At 45.5% G+C, this 17,955-nt stretch overlaps 2 protein-coding genes across 2 annotated transcripts; one reads left to right on the top strand and one right to left on the bottom strand.

Annotated features, from left to right (window-relative positions):
- The first annotated feature begins 610 nt into the window (after nucleotides 1-610).
- On the top strand, nucleotides 611-6,404 carry LOC146185934 (thiol S-methyltransferase TMT1B-like). Its single transcript, XM_084607952.1, has 3 exons — nucleotides 611-985; nucleotides 3,271-3,420; nucleotides 6,152-6,404. Exons 1-3 carry the CDS (start codon nucleotides 611-613, stop codon nucleotides 6,383-6,385), a joined length of 759 nt encoding a protein of 252 aa, XP_084464078.1. The 3' UTR covers nucleotides 6,386-6,404.
- A 1,202-nt stretch (nucleotides 6,405-7,606) lies between these two features.
- Nucleotides 7,607-17,855, bottom strand: Gr64c (Gustatory receptor 64c). Its single transcript, XM_084607951.1, has 6 exons — nucleotides 17,455-17,855; nucleotides 14,121-14,393; nucleotides 11,599-11,863; nucleotides 10,713-10,781; nucleotides 8,462-8,551; nucleotides 7,607-7,768 (listed from the first exon to the last, which is right to left on the bottom strand). Exons 1-6 carry the CDS (start codon nucleotides 17,853-17,855, stop codon nucleotides 7,703-7,705), a joined length of 1,164 nt encoding a protein of 387 aa, XP_084464077.1. The 3' UTR covers nucleotides 7,607-7,702.
- Nucleotides 17,856-17,955: the final 100 nt, after the last annotated feature.

Genomic DNA, 17,955 nt, shown 5'->3' with positions numbered 1-17,955 from the left:
CGCCACGTGATGGACTTTACTTCGTGGGAAGTAATGTGAATCGTCAACTTGTTTTTGTACTACTAACGTTTTATCACCGTTGCAAGTAAGTCGTGAATTACTACCGTCGTGTGACCAAGCACCGCAGGACGACATCTGTGGATATCCCGTCAAACTTTATGAAAACCACGCACTCTACGCTGTGCTTTCGCGGACTTGTTGATGCTAACGGCAATTGTTCACACGGCATTTTTTTATGGTTCGTGCAGGCTTCAAGCATCACTCATATTGAGCTAGTTATTTAGGCAGTTCGTAATATCACAACATACCCAGAATAGACGTCTTTTCGTTCGTTTTTCGTTCCGTTGCGCTCGTTGCAAAGAGCACCTAACTGTGTGCCATTTATTAACGAGGCTGGGCAAAGTGTGCTTGCACCGAAAGGAACTTTTTTTTTCTCCGTTGAGGTGAACTAAATAGATTTTGAACACTTTCGCACGCTTCTCTCGAGAGTCATCTTAAAGTGCTCGAGCTTTTGTCCGCGGTATCGGCATTGGTTCAGTTCCTTTAGCATCCGACCAACTTGCATAGACGAATTTACACCACTGTGGCATCTTTCTACTTAACTACGCCGATGAACAGGTACGTTCGCGCCACCTTAGGCTATGCTTTCCTTTTGGGCACTGCGCTCACGGGTCTGCTGTTGCTGCTTCCAATCAGCGTGAGTCGCAAGTTTCGCGAGGTGTTCCTGGTGCGTGTGTACGCGATCAGCCAGGCGCTTTGGGGTGACAGCCTGGCAACGGTGAGACGTCGCGTCATGGTCCTTCTGGATGACCTTGACTCCCACGACCCACGGCTGCGGTCACGAGACTTGTTGCGGGTGCTTGAAGTCGGGGCGGGCCCTGGAGCCAACTTGCCTTTCGTGCGACGCCGCATCCAGTACTGGAGTCTGGATCCGAACCGGGAATTTAACGGCGACTTGTTCGATGCAGTGAAGCGGAACCCGAAGGTGAGGTATATTGTTCTGTTTACTTGAGAGCTCTTTTCATGCCAGAGTTGAATGGTGGTGGTAGTGGATTTAAACGCAGACGGGGTTAGCCTTACAGATGGCCTGTCGGCAAATACTCTTTCCTGAGTCACTTCATGGAAAGAATGTCTCTTCACCACTGCCCCATATAAGGCTAGTGTTCTTAAAAAGTTTGGAAATGTAAAAAAAAAAAAAAAAAGCACCATCTGGGCCACTGCTTGCCACTCAGTTCGTCCTGAATCTTTATGGTACATGATGCAAAAGACGTCTTCCAACGGAAAGCTCATTGTCTTCATATTATACAGGAGTGTCTCATGCTCGTGGCAATCACTTGGACACACTAAGAAGAAAACGGTACGCATTAACCGCGACAGCAAAATTGATATACAGAAGAGAGGTGGTTGGCATTGTTAACCGTGTTCAGTCATACTGGCATTTGGGCGGAGGGAGTTGGTGCGCAGACTATACTAGAAAGCGGTGGTCTCGCACGATAAGCTTTTCGAAACAAAAGGAAGTGCAAAGATGACATAAGCAAAGAAAAGTGATGGCAACTTTAGCTACGTTGCTATGCTTTAATATTTTCACTTTGATGACTGAGCTTCTGCTGTAAGGTCTATATCAGTGCCGCAAGCGGCTTCAACGCGAGAGCCACTGACTGCGAAATGTAACTACTGTGAGATGGATTTTCCTTGGCCACATCAATGTCCAAGGGCAAATTTTGCCTACAAAAGTCTTTTATTTGCTGCTCTCAATTCTGAACATCACCTACGAGGGACACTTGCAGGTTTAAAGTGATGGTTCGGGAGCAAATGTGAGGCATCACGGTGTCCGACTTGGGGCTATCTTGTGCTGGCCGACCGTAAGGACTGGTATTTGCAACTTCGGGAAAACATGTCTTTTTTTGTTTAATATTAGCCATCGAGTGCCGGGGTTCTTTCCGGATCCAAATCAAGAACTGAATGCGCACTGACTCGAAATGAAAGATTTCAATCAAATATTGCAGGGTCCTTAATGATAGAAAACCGAATACTAAAATGTACCTCTGGAAAAAGAATAAACATTTTCTGCAAGTTATTGTGCAATACTAGTAGCGTTTGATGAAGGCAATCTTGGTAGATCAGGGATAAAATGGTGACTGAAGCACGTTTAACCTTGAGTTGAATACGTACGAGCGGAACAGTCAGCAAGTGCGGTTTTCATGAACACGTAAAGCCCCGTATGCTTCCAGGCAATCCGTTTTCTTGTGCACTGAACTTTAGAGGGAAAATTATGACCTTTAGGTTCACTGGTTGATTGATTAGCAGAGTCTCCAGTTTTTTTTATTGCAGCCAACATAACGTCACAAAGTTGACTGACGGTGGTGTTCAACACAGCCTAAGATGGGTTGTTGAGTTCATACAGACGACTAGCGGTATATGTATGGAAGTCGCCAGATGACAAGATCATTTGGGCACATAAGATACGTGGCTTGTACGAATGTCTAGAACGCACGCCATGAAGTTGTCACCTGTATGTTCTCAATTTGCAGCCAAGAGAGCTTCAAGCAATTCAATTCTACCAACTTCAACCGAGGCTCTTGTTGACTATAGTTCACGTAAAATTCGCAAATAAAAATTAATGCAATACAACGAACATAACAATTATGCCGCTCTGCACTCAGACGATGAGATACTGGGAAATTGCAGTGCTTATCTTGTGAAATATGACCCGTGACGCGAGGTTATCCTTGAATTTTCGCTAATGTAAGCGAATATGTGTTGTTTGGGGAGCACTGCGTGCAGTAGCTAGTTGAGCAGGATCGTTCGGTATGGAGCAACCTATGTGGTCCTTCCCTTTATATCTCCCCTCGCTTGACGAAACATATTTAATAGGGAAAATAGACTGCTTCCGATTTATTTGACAAGAAGTGTTCAAGAAACTGAGCACTGGACAATTAAATGAACCCTTCCGCAAATGGTAATTCCTCATAAGTCTTCCTCCGCATTCATTGTGCGTTTGCTGTGTTCCTTCCATCTCCACTATGCTCTGCTATCATATTTCTATTATTCCTATGGGCCGAGGATGATGCTCATGTAATTAATATAATTACTATACTAATTGATTAACCTACTAAACCACCGTCACCATTAAAGTGATGAGGACATACGCTGCAGAAACTCTTTATTATTATTGGCACGCCGGGCCCCGTGGCGCAGATTGACATGTCTGCGAAGTTTCTTAGACCGAAGCATTGATTCTTGAATGAATCTGCTGCTCCCAATTCTCAGGTGGAGATGCAGCGGTCGATCATCGGCTACGGAGAAAATATGTGCGAGCTGCCGGATGGACATTTTGACGCAGTGCTACTGACCTACGTCCTGTGCTCTGCAACCGATGGCCGAAAGCTGCTGCACGAATGTCGCCGCGTCCTTGCCAAGGTGAACGGCAGCAGCTCCCTGTTGAACCGCTGTGCAAAACTGAACAGTGTCCGATTACGCAGAGCACGTACGTCACATGTGTTTTGTCTATGGGCAAGGTGTATGACCCAGCGTTAACGCGTATTATGATATGCACTACCAGCAGCTTCCCAGGGTTTCTTTCTTTTTGGTTGTTGCTAGGACTGTTAGTGACTTTGTGTTTCTTCACACACTCTGCTGCATTGGAGCACATGGGTTTTGACCAATGTTTTTAAGGAGAATTTTCAAATCGACGCCTCAGGGAACTAGACCCTGGGCTGCGCCTTCGTGTTCCCCCTAACAAAGGGCGGCGCGAAACAACACTGATGTGCCGTATGTGGCTCGGTGCTGCATTCACCAAAAAATACGCTCATGTGATGAAAATGGCGGATAGCCCTAACTGTGAAAGATGCGGCTGCGAAGAGACCACACAGCATCTACTTTGCGAGTGCCCTGCTTTTTCAAGCGAAAGATATGCGCTGCGTTCGGCTCTGGACCATCTTGACAGCCGTCCTTTCACAGAGGAGAAAATCCTCGGCCCATGGCCACAGAAGGCGTCTAACGGCAAAGCCTTCAAAGCACTTATGTGTTTTATGAGAGACACAAACTTGATTGAGAAACGGTGACTGTGCTCCTCGCCGCCTTACCTTTCCTATCATTCTCTTCTATCTTTCTCCTTTAAACTCCTCATTCCCCTTCCCCAGTGCAGGGTAGCAAACCGGAAGCTTTCCTGGTTAACCTCTCTGCCTTCTCTCTCTCTCTTCTCTCTCTTTTAAGCAAAAAGTCGTGAAAGGAGAAAATAGGATTAAAAAAGAATTGCAGGCGTTCAGCTCAGCTTAGTGCGGTAAGCCTGAGCTATTACGATGCGAACTTGTTGTCTTCGCTTGTTGCATTCATATCGCTGCCTCAGGGGGTTGCTATTGAGTAAAGGCTATATTATTATAAATCTACTCCTCTTTCGGAGATTCTCCTAAACCGTTCTCCTAAACACCGTTCCGGGTTCGCGTTATTGGTCAATTCACTCTCCTTCTCGCTGTAATCTGTCCGCCGACTGTCTTTGCTAGCTTAGGTTGGTAGAGCGACTGCCCCGGACGGGCGGTGGGCGCGTGCTGGAACCCTGGAATAGGACGAATTTTTCTTCTACGGAGTTCCTGCGAAAGCTGCATGGCTTTCCTTTAACCGTATGGATGGGCTTAGATGGACGCTAAAATAATTACTTCTTTATTACTAACCTTTTTACCCCTATGGGGGCATTGTCTTGAATATTTGACCCATGTCACTGGTTTTACTTACCTTACCTGAGAACAAAAAAAAAAAAAAAAAAAAACCATAAAGTCTAGGCGTTTCCAGAGTTTCGCATGTCCAGTCATTTGTGCTGTTTGTTTATAATGGTTTATTACACGGTGAAATTAACGAGTTGTTAGGCTCCTAGCCTGGAAGTTACAACTGCATTAGCTGTAAAGAGTAGGCGCCGCTGTTCTGCGACTGATATTTTCATTTGTGATCATACTCTTAGAAAAATCTGAGTTGGAATGAGTAAATTATTGAAGGTTATTTTAAAAACTTTAATTGAGTGAGAGCAATCTTCTAAAAACTTAAGGACGACGAATGCGGTTAATTCTGCAAATTAACTTTTTGTTTGTTCTTTTTATCCAAACAAGTTGTGGACAGGCTGCAGAAATAAAGTAAAAAATTTAAGAGTAATTCGGGTTGGTTTTCACCTTTCAAAGTTGGAAGATCAGTGAATATGCAAATAGGAAATTGAAACAACGAACAGCCCTCAGAAACAAAATTATCACGAAAGCTGATTTACACTACACAAATGCATAGTGTGTCCAGTGTTGCAACTTCAGAACAATTCTTTCACGTCGATGGCAGCGGTTCATGCCCAAAACTCGATGGGCCGGTAGTGGAAGCCCGCCCAAAAGTCATCACAAAGGTGACCATGTTAGACTCGACTACGCAGTTGCCTTTCTATTCATGTTTCAGAAACACTTCATTCAGCGCAAATCATACAAACACCAGCTTTTATAAATGCCATGGGCGATATACTGACCCGCTTTTTCTTTTGATCAGCTCCGTTGGACCTCGTCGCGATGGAGCAGTGGTTAGGGCGCTCTGTATCTTTGTCCAACGATGCGGGATCGAATCCTGGCTGCGACGGCCGATTTTCGATGGAGGCGAAAAGCCAGGCGCCCGTGTGTTGCCAGGCGCACGATATCAGTGCGCATTAAAGAACCCCAGGCGGTCTAAATTTCTGCGGCCCTTGACTACGACGTCTCTCATAGTTTGAGTCGCTTTGGGACTTTAAATGCCATAAACCAACCAGCCTTCCTAAACGGTCATGGGCGCCTTATTATATCCACGTTTCCTTTTCATTTTAGAGTTCTCCCATCCATTGTCATATTTAGAGCCAAGCCAGTGTGGGTTGTAGACACTTTTTATACTTTTTTTGAGTTTCGACTGCATCGAAATGTTATTTCAAGCAATTTCTATCTTAGCTAAATTAAAATATAGCTCCACCTTGCTTGACACACTCTATGCGCAGTAAAATTTTCATAACGACTAGTAACTCTTCTCATTACATATTTATCAGCCAGAAGAACGTGTGACATACGGCAGTAGTCTATCTTACAAGAAGGTCTCTAAGTGGTATCTCCGTTGCAAATATATGCTTCAGCGTAAAGATACTTTTTTTTTTTCCACACGAAAGGGCGGGATGCTGCTGTTCAGCGAGCATGTGGCTCATCCATGGCCGGGATTGGCGAGGCTTCTGCAAAACGTGGCGACGCCCCTGGCCAAGCGCATCACCTGCGGCTGCCACCTGAACAGGGACAGTGGTCGGTTGATACGTGAAGCCGGATTCGCACGAGTCCACATGAGTGAAGCATGCCTAGACATCCCTTTTCTCATGAACAGGCATGTGTACGGTTTCGCAGTGGCCTAAGCAGGGCCATAGTGCCTCGAAGGGATTATGGAAGATGATGACCTTACACTGCTCTTTGAGCGGTGTATGGTTAGCGCAGTTCTTGTGTCACAAGGTGGGTAATTCAATAAGAGGATGTATCATGCATTACAGTTCACAGCTGCCAGAAGCAAGACTGGCACTGAATGGCATTGACGATGTCAGCTCGCTTTCTCCAAGCATGAAGGAGAAAGATATCTCATTTTTAGTGGTAGTCTCTTGTTATTAGATGAGGATGGCGCTAGTGTGCTTAACAAAAGCTCCCTGGTATCTATGATAGAGTTTGTAAAAAGAGAGCGAGGAAAGGTCAAGCTATGAACAGTACGTATTTAGTAAGTTGGTTCACCCACTAAATTTGGGATGTAAAACAGGTTTGGAAAAACAAAGCTTATACGTGAGTGAGGCACCTCTTTATGAATGTTATGGAAAATCATCATATCAGTCTCCAGGATGAGACACACTGAAAGCTTATCTGTTTTAAAGGCTCTCTTCAAGTACTTGTGTGAAATATTAGATTTTTTGTATGTGATACTCGGGAGTGTTGTGCTGTGCGCACAACGACATTGCTTACAATGCGAACCCACAGATGTGTACACGCGTTAATTTTGGGCCGGGATATGTTTCTGTGTACTTTGAGCTTTTTTCGAATCAGTGGCGTGCGTGCATATACATTTGTGCCGGAATATGAGGGTGAGTGTGTGTCCCTCTACGTGGTGTGCTGTGAGCTGTGTGTATGTGCGCGCACGCGCGCCTGTGTGCGTGCGTGCGTGCGTGTGTGTGCGTGCGCGCGCGCGTGTGTGTGTGTGTTTACCAGTTCATTGTGCTATGACATCATCACCTTTCCCCCATTCGCACCCTCTCTCTCCTTGTAGGTCCCTAGCTTTCTTGTTTACCTTCGTTGAGTTCCATGGGTGGCAACTAAAACACGCGAGTACTCCATAATTGTATAAAGGACGGCTCCTTTGTGTTTTTGTCATCACCCAGCTGCAAGCGCGACAAGAAATTCGAACAGTGCTGCACTTAAACGCAGTTTGTTTGCATTTCCTTTTGTTGTCCTTGTACATCATGCAAGCAATTTGCCCAGCCGGAGGGCGTGGGTGACGGGGCCGGGGAAGTGCGAGGATGTATTGGCTGATACATCAAATCCCATCGAGAAAAATTGTGCTATTTTTCGATTCATGTTTACACAAGCGTAACCCATCGGCTTCGAGCTCGAAGCACGCTCAATAAAATGAATCGGAGTTTTGGGCCGGTATGCATAATACAGTGCGCGGCAATGGTCGCCAGATCTCCATGACGTCAGGTCCTCGTTTCTTGGCTGGACTGGATGAGTATAACTGTGTATGTTATCACGGCCGCACCCATCTGCAAAATAAGGAAACGGGGAGCATGAACAAATGTGCAAGTGATATTCGTCCTTGAGGCCTGTTGCTGGCAGTTACAGTTAAGTATTGTGGCCACTAATCAAGACAGCCATTAGTTTGTGGCTCAATTTCATTAACGTTAAAAGCATGTAGGAAAATGAAAAAGAGACAGCTTACATAAGGTGGTGACTGCATAGGGATAGAGTGAAAATTTTTTTATTGCATTGTCACGTGACATTAAATAGTGCTGCGCATCTTCGGCACACACACTGAAACGTATGCAAGCTCGAGGTGAACCAAAACCACCCGTCTATCACGTCCAATCCATTGAAACTTCCCTTTCATATTTATCAACTAATGATATATATTTTTTTCACTATGACATGAGCCATAAGCTCTCGAAAGCTGCTAATAGGCTTTTTGTGTGACAGTCTCCCTATAATAATTGACGCTGCCCATCGTCGTGCTCTTTGTATATGCTATATTACTCAACTTCCAAGTGCGCAAAACTTTATTCGAGCTTTATATCTGCGATATTTGATACTAAATACACAATTTTAGTCTATTTGCACACGGAGTGCAGCTATCGCCCAAGGGCCTTCGCGATGGGTGACTTCTACGCAGTACTGGGCTTTGGTCCGTGTGGCTACCTCGCATGCCAGAAAATTGCACTGCTTAAAAACCACATACCTACCGAAACCATCTGTGCCAGATTCACACGAAAAAAGCCGTGCGCTGAGAGAAACATGGATGATGGGTCGAGAATTTCGTGAAACGACCGCACCTGTGAAAAATAACAGTTTGGAAACACTTTAAGTGTGATGACAAAGGAGCCGAATCGTTAACTAAACAATTAACCTCTCGCAGCATACATATTTTTTTAGATAGCACTGTTGCAGGTCCCGCGTTCGCACATTTCACACGATATCGTGCTCGATACGAATGCTTTGTATACATGCTATATATTTTTCGTGTTCTTACCGGCTGCGCACGGTATCGCCATGTTCTGCTGTGGCTCGAAAAGCGGTTTCGGATTAAGGTTCCTGTGTCGGTTTCGCCATCCCCGTAGCTTGTTTTGAAGCTCTTTCCGTAACAAACGGCTTAACAGAAGTTCGTTATCACGGCAATACAGGTATATGTATGCTTCTCATACGCCTGATAAAAACAACCGCGAGCAAAAGATGCGCTTGGTCACTGCTTTTTTTGGCTATTGGTTCAGAGTTCGTAGGCAAAGCGAGTTCTCAACTCCTTCCTAACTAGAAGAGTATAGAGAGCAGAATTAATTTCAGTGCTTTGTTCATTGTGACGACTCGTAAGACATTACCGTACAAGAATCAGCACATTGTGCTCGTCTGCGACTTTGAAGTAATTTGTAATTTTACTGATTACTTATCTGTTTTGGTTCGGGTTTTAATAGTCGTGCGATGAATATGACGCCAAAGGTCGTATCGTGAAACATGAAGAAACTTAAAATCGTTTTTCCTTCAGTTCGTTTTCGTCCAGCGCCTGAGGCTTACTGGCTTTACTGTTGTAGTGAATTAAAATGGCGAAGCAGCAATTAAAATCAAATTTTCTGTGACGTCATAGACTCACTTGTCGGCTGAAACCGAACAGGTGAGGGAAGACATTCGATTAAAATTTATTTAGCGGTCCCGCAGGGATTCATACATACACTGACGGCGCGCATCGTTATATCGTTATATATACAGTGTTAGGACTACCTCTTCCAAATACTCAGTTTCACCACGCACCATTTAAGAGTCTAACAAGTTGCCACGAACCACTCTAATCAGCGCTGACTGTTTGGTACGATGGATTGTTAACAGCATTTATTTTCAGAGTCAAGTATTAGTATGTTTTTATTCTGCCTTTCAGCAACCCTGTATTTTTATACGTGTATTTTATGCTATTCATTGTTTGTATTTTCACAGCCTCTTTTTTATTATACGGAGAAAGAATGAAGGTATATAGAAAAATAATAAAGCACTATAGAATATAAAGGAGGCTATGGTAATTTGCATCTACAGTTTGTATTTCAGGAGCTTTGTTGACTGTGTTAACTTTCACGTTGTACTAATCCTTTTTTTTTTTTGACACATTTGTACTGAGAACGTGTTTATGGCCATCGTGCTTGGTCGTGCTCTAAAGGCCTGCGATGGTTTTAAGCAAACAAATAAAAAAGGAAACATGCAACCAAAAGATTTGTTTCTGTAATCCTTTCACGCTTCGTGCACGTCGCACCAACGCGAATGTTTATTGGTGTCCGGTACCTTAGAAAGAGCGTATATCCATTCCTCTGGAGGTGAGTCGAGCTGTTGCTGATAATAATGAACTTATTCGTCACACAATAAGAACTGAAGATGATGAATGCGAGATTGATTGAGGTGATAACCATGGCGACACTTGGGGAAAAGTCTTCTCGTCGGCGATATAATGCGGGGATTGTGCGCGGAAGTATGGTCAAAGAAGTAGATGGTTGGCTTGGTTGGCTTGTGGGGTTTAACGTCCCAAAGCGACTCAGGCCATGAGAGACACCGTATTAGAGGACTCCGGAAATTTCGGCCACCTGGGGTTCTTTAACGTGCACTGACATCGCATAGCACACGGGCGCCTTGCTTTTCGCCCCCACAAAGAAGTAAAATCGCGAAACAGAAGACCTATTTCCACTCTTATTTGTCGTGCATCGTTTACTCTGAACTCCCGCATAATGATGCGCTGAGCTGATAAACGCACAGGATACCCCTTGTGCCGCCTATTTCTTCAGGTCTTCGTTTTACTGGTGCGCTGTAAAATATCATCTGTAAAGGACACCTAACGCTTACATCGAAAAGCGGCCGCCGCGACTTGTATCGGGCCGCGGCCCGTCCTTGAAATAAGCAGCAGAGTGTCCTAACCACTGAGCCACCGTGGCGGTAAAGCGACCCTAGTAAAGAAACGATGCTTACGTCTCTGGCGAAATCGTTGGAGTGGCCCTGAAATGGGAGAGATCGCAAGGTCCACTTCATCTCCGCAATCTGCAAAATGAAATGGGGCACATTTTTGCTATTGATAAGAAGAATTCTGGCATAGTGCAGGCATTTTCTCTGCTACGGCCCGTTGTTTAAGGTGCTGAAAGCTCAAAAACAGCTACGGCTATAAAGCTTGGGCGGTAGCATTAAGCGGGAAACGCATGTGAGCGAAAAAGTGAGCGAAGCGACAAGGCGACGCGGCGAAAGCGATCATGGTTCGCTCCGTCGCCTAAGACGCATGCACGCGACAGCGCGAACCGAGCGAAACGACGACAACGCTCTGTGTAGGTCGTGTGGCTGGCATTTGGCTGGCATAGTGGCTTAGTACACCGCAAAACTATTGCCAAATCCAACAACAGTCATAACGATTGCAAGAATTAAAGTTATTTTGCGACAACATGGCAAAGTAAAATGTATTTACAGCAAACCGTATCGAATGTGTGTGAACTTGCACTGTAATCGGCACGAATAGTCACGTGACCCCTTGTTTCTATTGTTGTTTCGGTTGCGATTAGACGTTCTTTGAATCCTTGGCTATCCACCATTGTTCGTACAAAGCGAAATGTTTACGCGGTAATGCACAATCACAATGCAACACAGCAAAATAAAGAAAGCATGCAAAATGAGCGGCAGTGACGTACGGTTACTTCCGGGCGAACGAGCGAAATTTTCTATTTCGGCCGATCCGAGTGACGAGCCAAGCGACACATGCATTTCTGTTCGCGCGAAGGCTTCGCGCGACGCGTGCCGCCGTCGCGTTTGCGTGAGTTTTCGCGTGCATGCGATTCAGCCTTTAAGCGATGTGACAGTACAGAAACCTGACCTCTGTGGCCAGCGACTCGGAAGCGAAGGCGATGTCCAGAGCATCGGCGAAGTTGAGACCAGCGTACATGGTCCCTGACATCAGAAAACTGGCAGGGGTCGAAGAATCGGTGAGCGAGTAGAGTACGGCGCACACGACACCCATGTTGGCGCCGAATGACAGAAGCAGCAGCGTTCCCAGAAGCTTTTGCGCTGATCCGAGCATGCAAACCACAGCCTCCACGTTTGCGCGGCACTCTCCGAGCACAGCACGCACGTCATCTCCTCTGCCAACCGAGGAGAGAAGACGCGGGTTAGTACGAAATAAAAATGCATCTCTCCTTTTGTCAACACAAAGGTGAAGAAAATGAATGAAACTTCTATGAACGAAGCATGAATATCACAAGCGATATATTTGCGTGCGCTTGAAGCCGCGTTATCTTGTTTTGTGCTGTCATTCGTTATCGAATTTTTTTTTTTGTTCTCACAATGTGGTCAAGCATGCGCGAGTGCTTAAACCTATGAAAAATATCCCTATGCCCCGCAGTCATGTGCGCAGAGCATGGTAAAGCGAGGCTTTATATCTAAGGCGGGTGCTTATTCGGATATTGAGGCGGCTCAGGAGAGTACGCTCATGAGCATGTGTAACATAGTAGAGGCGAAAATTAAGGGATCTGTAATTAGGTGAATAGCAGGGAGAGCCGCAGACGGGAGCCACTAACGCTTTGAAAAATTCTAAAAGCGTACTTTAAGCGTCACTCATTTTTTTTTCTAGAGATTTAATGTCGATGACTGTGGATGCGCGAGTCATGGAAGGAGGTTGGTGCATCGAGAATGGCGTTCAGGCTAGCACCCCTCCTCCTACCCTCTTCATAGGCAGTAGAGCGGCAGGGAGCTGGTTGCTGGTGTTTTTGGAGGGTAGCTGGCTTTCCTACTGCTTTTTAACTCGAAAGCTTTAAAGGCACTGTCTTGAAAAAAAAAAAAAAGATACAGCGTTGTCAAAGTTGTGAGTGAGAAATTACGAGCACGTCAATGTCAAGGGGCAGGCGACATGTCTAGGTGCTGATCGGTCGGCGGGTTGTGCGACATCACGAGATCACGTGACGTGGCAGGCGTGCCAACACTGTCTTTATGTATACATTTTAGATGGAAGGGTGAGAAGGGAATGGAACCTTCCAGGACTCTTGGCCGAGGTATAAGCTATGCTACTTCTATAGGTCGCGCAGGCACGTCCATACTGTTTGGTTGACTCGGGGCTTTATATAGGAATCTATGTCGGGTGATCTTTTAGAAAACCGGGCAGTTTATGGCGCCATGCTGATGAATATGTGCGAGGTAATAGAGGCTTAAATTAAGGGATTATAGTGATTATGCGAGTAACAAAGGGCATATAGGTGAACGAGGATCCACAAAAGAGTCATTAATGCGATCGCGTCATATTCGTAAATGCGCATTTTTGTTTTCTGAATTCGTTTTGATAGTCGGGTTTTCATTCGCGTGCTAGGTGGGGTTGTAGGTGGTAGATTCCTTGTATGAGCTGGATGTATGACGGGAAGTGTGGGGTGGTTGGCGCTTCTGGAGCTCGAACGTGGGCGAGAATAGGGTCGAGGGTATCGGTAAGTTGATGGCCACTCCTCTAATTGGAGTGGGGAGCTGTGACACATGGGTGCTGCGTCTGGAGACTGATGTTAAACTGTTAAACTGCAGCTGTTAAAGCTATTGCAAGACATGCGTATAATGTAAGTACCTGCCGTATACTCCGCGCTTTTAGATAAAATCGGAAAAGGAGGGTAAACATTTGCTTTCCGAAGGTAGTTGGGTAGCGGTGGAGAGAAATGCATCGAAGAAGGCATGGAATAAAGGGAGCATCGCGAAGGCGCGCTGGCGATTCCTCAAGATTTACTGGGTGCGACATATTTTCGACTAGAGAGTGACCACGAAGCGTTCGGTAAATGCAAAATATGTATATTATCTCTAGTAATAATTTAAAGAAATGCGTTTGGCTTGGATGCTGGCTGTTCTGTTATGATAATATGCTGTTCGGGTTGCGATGGAAAATGGAAATGCCAGGTGGTTTACTGCTTGTTAACCACCGGGCGTTTCCATCTTCCATGTCGACCTCATTCCGCCGTGGCGTCGAACGTGTTTTTCAGGCCGAAAAATGGGCAGCGTCTTTTCTCGGCTCTTATGGTTTGATCTGGTTTTTGCTACTTGAAATTAAGCCAACCTTTAAGTTAATTTTCCTACGCATTATTTTGCCTGTCTATCATCGGTCCGAACCGACCTCAGTATCACAACAGGGGAACGGCAACGGTTTCTTGCAGTGAAGTAAGACGTCACTGACAGCAGAGTTTTATCACAAAGAGAAAACAATAAAAGAAAGGGAAGCGATTTTACGAAAATACAGCTCCAGGTCTCCGGTTTAGTGATGGCTCGCTACTGTGAGAGGGGGGAAAGCTGCACCGCTAGGGGCTTTTTAGGTGCGCCGTTTATTTCCAAATCAGCATCGAGATGAGCGAAGATCGTCCATTCCGTTCGCCCCACCTGCCTCTTCCATCGCCGATGACCAGCACCTGGCCGTTAGCGGCTGCCGACAGCGCCTTGTTTTCGGCCCTGAGGTAGTGGACGAAGACCTCGGCAAAGCATTTGGCAAGGATGCCGGGAGAGATGTCCCAGACAGCTACGGCAATGGCCGCCACGACGGTGGCGATGGACAATAGCGCCGACAGCATCACGGAAAGTCTGGCGTGCAGCCACATCAGAAACACGTGCCAACGTGTCGTAAAGAATGTGGTCACGGCCAGCAGGTACAGAGCCCTGTAACCAACAACGGGAAATGTTTAGTCAAATAAAGGCCTCTTTTGAGAGCTGTGCAAGAGGCAGAAGTTGCCAAATGCATGCTTGAGAAAAAGGTATAGGTCCTTTGAACCTAACTGCGCGGTCATAACTACTGGTCCCTAAAGGACTGCCCACTACCGCGTTTGAGAAACATTACAACTGGTTTTACAAAGAAAAATCCACTGGAATTCACATCTTCCGGGAGCGCATGATATCGTTGGTTGTAAGAGGGTTGATGAATGATTGCTTGTGCAGCATTTTTTTCATTTTAACTTGCGACCCAGAGCCCATGGAGCGCCCCCCTCCCCTCCCCCCCCCCCCCCTCTCTTTCTAAAAAAAAAAAAAAAAAACGAAATGGTCCACAAAGCATGCTTTGACCTTGAAATTACACCACCATCCTTCCGTTCTAACATCGTCTCCGCTTCTGCTCTCGCGTCTCCTCTTCACCAACCAAAGATGCTGGGAGGTGAGTCTATCGACGGGCTAACCACCAGTCACGATGACTAAGCGTTGCAGTTAGTATACTTTTACCCGTGTTTAGCTTAAAGTGTGCCACCAGTAGTAACCATTAGTGTTGCGACTGTTCCAATACCTAAGACAAAAGCTGTATCTCCTTACGGTGCAATGTAAGTTTGGTTGGCGCTACTCTGTCAGTCGTGGGCTGTGACTGTATTAAGAAAAGCAGTGTGACTTCGAGGGACAGTAGATTGTATATCGTGGTTTAGTCATTTGTTTCTTCTGCCTCACCTCGGTATGTAGATTGTTAGGGCGCTCGACTACAGAGCCTGGCAACTCAGATTTGACCACAGCAACGGCGGTCGCGTTTAGACGAAGGTGAAGAGCAAGGCACCTCGTGTACTGTGCCATGCCAGGGGACGTTAAAGAGCGAGCTCTAGATGGTCGAATTTATCGAAGCCCTCCACTGCTGTGTCCCTCACAAAGCCGATTTGGGATGTTGAAGCCCCACAAAAGAGACCAAACCCTCACCAGTCTCTATTTCATGTTTCAGTTCCTACATAGAAGCATTATCCGGCTCATTGTGAGCATCAATATATTGAAGCGCTCAAGCCAATTGTAATAAAAATAAAGCATATCGCCATAAATAATTGGAAACAACTAGCAGAGTAAATGATACAATTCCTGAACGCGAAACTGATCTATTTTCACAATGAAGTCAGTGGCTCGCGGTGACAGGAAGAAAACCTGGCCATCGATAAATACTTTCGAAGCATCAACAGACGGGGCAGTAAGGCTGAATTCGTTCGGCTACATTTATCTAGCGAGTGCCATCGTACTGCTATGAAATTTAACACCTTTTTTATGTACAGTTTCTCGTCTTTTATAAGGCACACCTAGGAACTTGCACTACGCAATATAACATCCCAGAGTCGGCTTATATTTCTTATGTTTCTGGCTTCAGTTAATCCTTGGTACCTTTAAGTCCTATAATTCCCCTGGTTTTGATGGAATCTGTGTCGTCATTGAGAATAAACCATTTACCGCCCTAAAAGATGTATTTTAACTTTCAAACGGAACTGTTACTGATTTCATTCCTAGATGTATGAAAATTGCGATATTTATTCTACTTCACAGAGAACCTGCGCGGAATATAGCTGAAACACTATCATCCTATATCACGATTGTAGTGTGTAAGCTAAAACACGCACGTTTTGAAAAATGAGCAATTATCTTGACAGCCGTGTCATTATGCCACCTTGTCTGTACCGTCTCATACAAAGAAAAGTACAATGCTCGATGGCTTCGCCGACGTATTAGATAATTCATTTGTCCGCAGCGAAGGTTTTCACGCTCTATTAATAGACGAGAAACTTTCGTTGCGATAACGCCAAATCACAGCTTTTTACCAAACAAGCTGTCTATGTTTGGTTTCGAAAACTTTGGCTTTATCAACTTCAATTTGTATTATTAACTTCAGTCAGTAACAGCTTCGCGCAGAATAAAGTCTGGCTACTCCAGGAATCTATTTTCAGTTGATTACTGATCGATATTTTGGTCAATAATTTACCCTACGCTGTTCATTCGTCTGCTATTTAGTACGCACATTACTGCTATAATATTTCACGTGACTTGTTTTTATAAACTCATATTAGTTTAGACAATGCTGCCGCAATGCCTTTGGGCAGTGTTCAGCAAATTAAATTATCGTCAGTGTATCTCAGACACCATTTAATTCCTTTCACAACCATAATTTTTTTTTTTTTTTTCTGGGTAGTCATCTTCTGTTCTACACATTTTACTGTACTCCGTGCATATTTAAAGCTGTCAAATCGCACCGTCCGTGAATGGTCTATCTAAAATTTTGTTGCCACCTCACGTAGAACGCGCACCTTGATAATACCTGCAAAAACCTACGCGCGCATTTATGTCCTTTGCTTCATATTGGATATTATATATGTCCCTATCAGTCAGAAAGCTCTTGCTAATGTTCTAGTATATAGCATATATCGATACGGAATAACCTTATTCGGCCATTTTACTGTTCGTTGGCAAAACAGATTGGTCTTTTTGGCGCTTTTTACTTCAATGTATAGCATACATGACTTGCATTATAATGTTAGTTATAGAGTATATTATCAGTGTTATTATTATAGCAAATACAGCGTAGGGCACTAAATAGATGCTCACAGATGTATAATAAAATTAGAATATTGAACTGTAAACCATTACGGCCTTCTGCATTGGCTGGCCAGAACAGTATGTGCTTGCAGAAAAAATAACGTAAGAATGAGCACTGAGGTCGGTAGTACGGCCTGCAGATCGCGCCGATTCAAGTCTCCGCAGTTCTACCCCCGGACGCATTGAGCCGCCTGAAAGCCTGAATAAATAGGCGGCGTTAGTCTATCATGAGTTTGTTGACAGTATAATTTTATTACCGCATGGGGAAGGGGGGGGGGGGGGGGGGATACTGCTATATATAGTAATAGGTTGTGGGAGGTGTGTCTAAGAACAGGGTTGATTGAGGGTTGCGTCCTTAATGCGGCATACAATAAGCTACGTTCGCTTTGACGGCTGGTCTCACCTGTAGGCGGTCTTGAACCCTCGAGATCTGCGCTGGTCTTGCTGGCGACGCGTCCGCTCGTATTCCGTCGCCCGCTCCACCAGCGCCCACGTGTCGTGGGACTTGGCCAGGAAGGCGGCCAGCTGAGAGATCACCTTGGCAAACATGAGCACACGGATTGTGAAGAAGAGTCCGCCGTTGAAGTGGCTCATGCCCGAATTTTTCCGCCTTGAGCGGCCCATAAAGGCGGCCAGCTCTAGTGAAGTTGCGACCGCCACCAGCGCTACGGTCAACACGCCGTACCGCAACCGGGACCACCATTCCGGTCGCAGGTCCCCGCAGCCTCGGCAGGGCGGCAGGCAACCGGACAGCCGCAGAAGCCATGAGTCAGAACGAAAGCGGGCATCGGCGAAGGACGACATTGTCCCCGAGAAGTGGCGGCGGCTGACTTTCAGCGGGTGCAAAGCTCTGCAAAAACACTTTTTATAACTGCTCCTCCTATCAGTCCTAGAGAGAGAAAGC

Source organism: Amblyomma maculatum, chromosome 6 (genome assembly GCF_055883805.1).
Source record: "Amblyomma maculatum isolate TAMU_Amacu chromosome 6, ASM5588380v1, whole genome shotgun sequence".
In the NCBI taxonomy this organism is placed as follows: domain Eukaryota; kingdom Metazoa; phylum Arthropoda; class Arachnida; order Ixodida; family Ixodidae; genus Amblyomma; species Amblyomma maculatum.
Note: the sequence above shows the minus strand (reverse complement) of the source record. Positions and strands in the feature narration are given on the sequence as shown.

Excerpts from the sequence above, each read along its gene's own strand:
- LOC146185934 (XM_084607952.1), top strand. The coding sequence starts at position 611 with ATGAACAGGTACGTTCGCGCCACCTTAGGCTATGCTTTCCTTTTGGGC. Across the intron at positions 986-3,270 it reads CAGTGAAGCGGAACCCGAAG|GTGGAGATGCAGCGGTCGAT; the intron begins GTGAGGTATATT and ends CCCAATTCTCAG. Across the intron at positions 3,421-6,151 it reads GTCGCCGCGTCCTTGCCAAG|GGCGGGATGCTGCTGTTCAG; the intron begins GTGAACGGCAGC and ends TCCACACGAAAG.
- Gr64c (XM_084607951.1), bottom strand. The coding sequence starts at position 17,855 with ATGTCGTCCTTCGCCGATGCCCGCTTTCGTTCTGACTCATGGCTTCTG. Across the intron at positions 14,394-17,454 it reads GGGTTCAAGACCGCCTACAG|GGCTCTGTACCTGCTGGCCG; the intron begins GTGAGACCAGCC and ends TGTTGGTTACAG. Across the intron at positions 10,782-11,598 it reads CCGAGTCGCTGGCCACAGAG|ATTGCGGAGATGAAGTGGAC; the intron begins GTCAGGTTTCTG and ends TTCATTTTGCAG.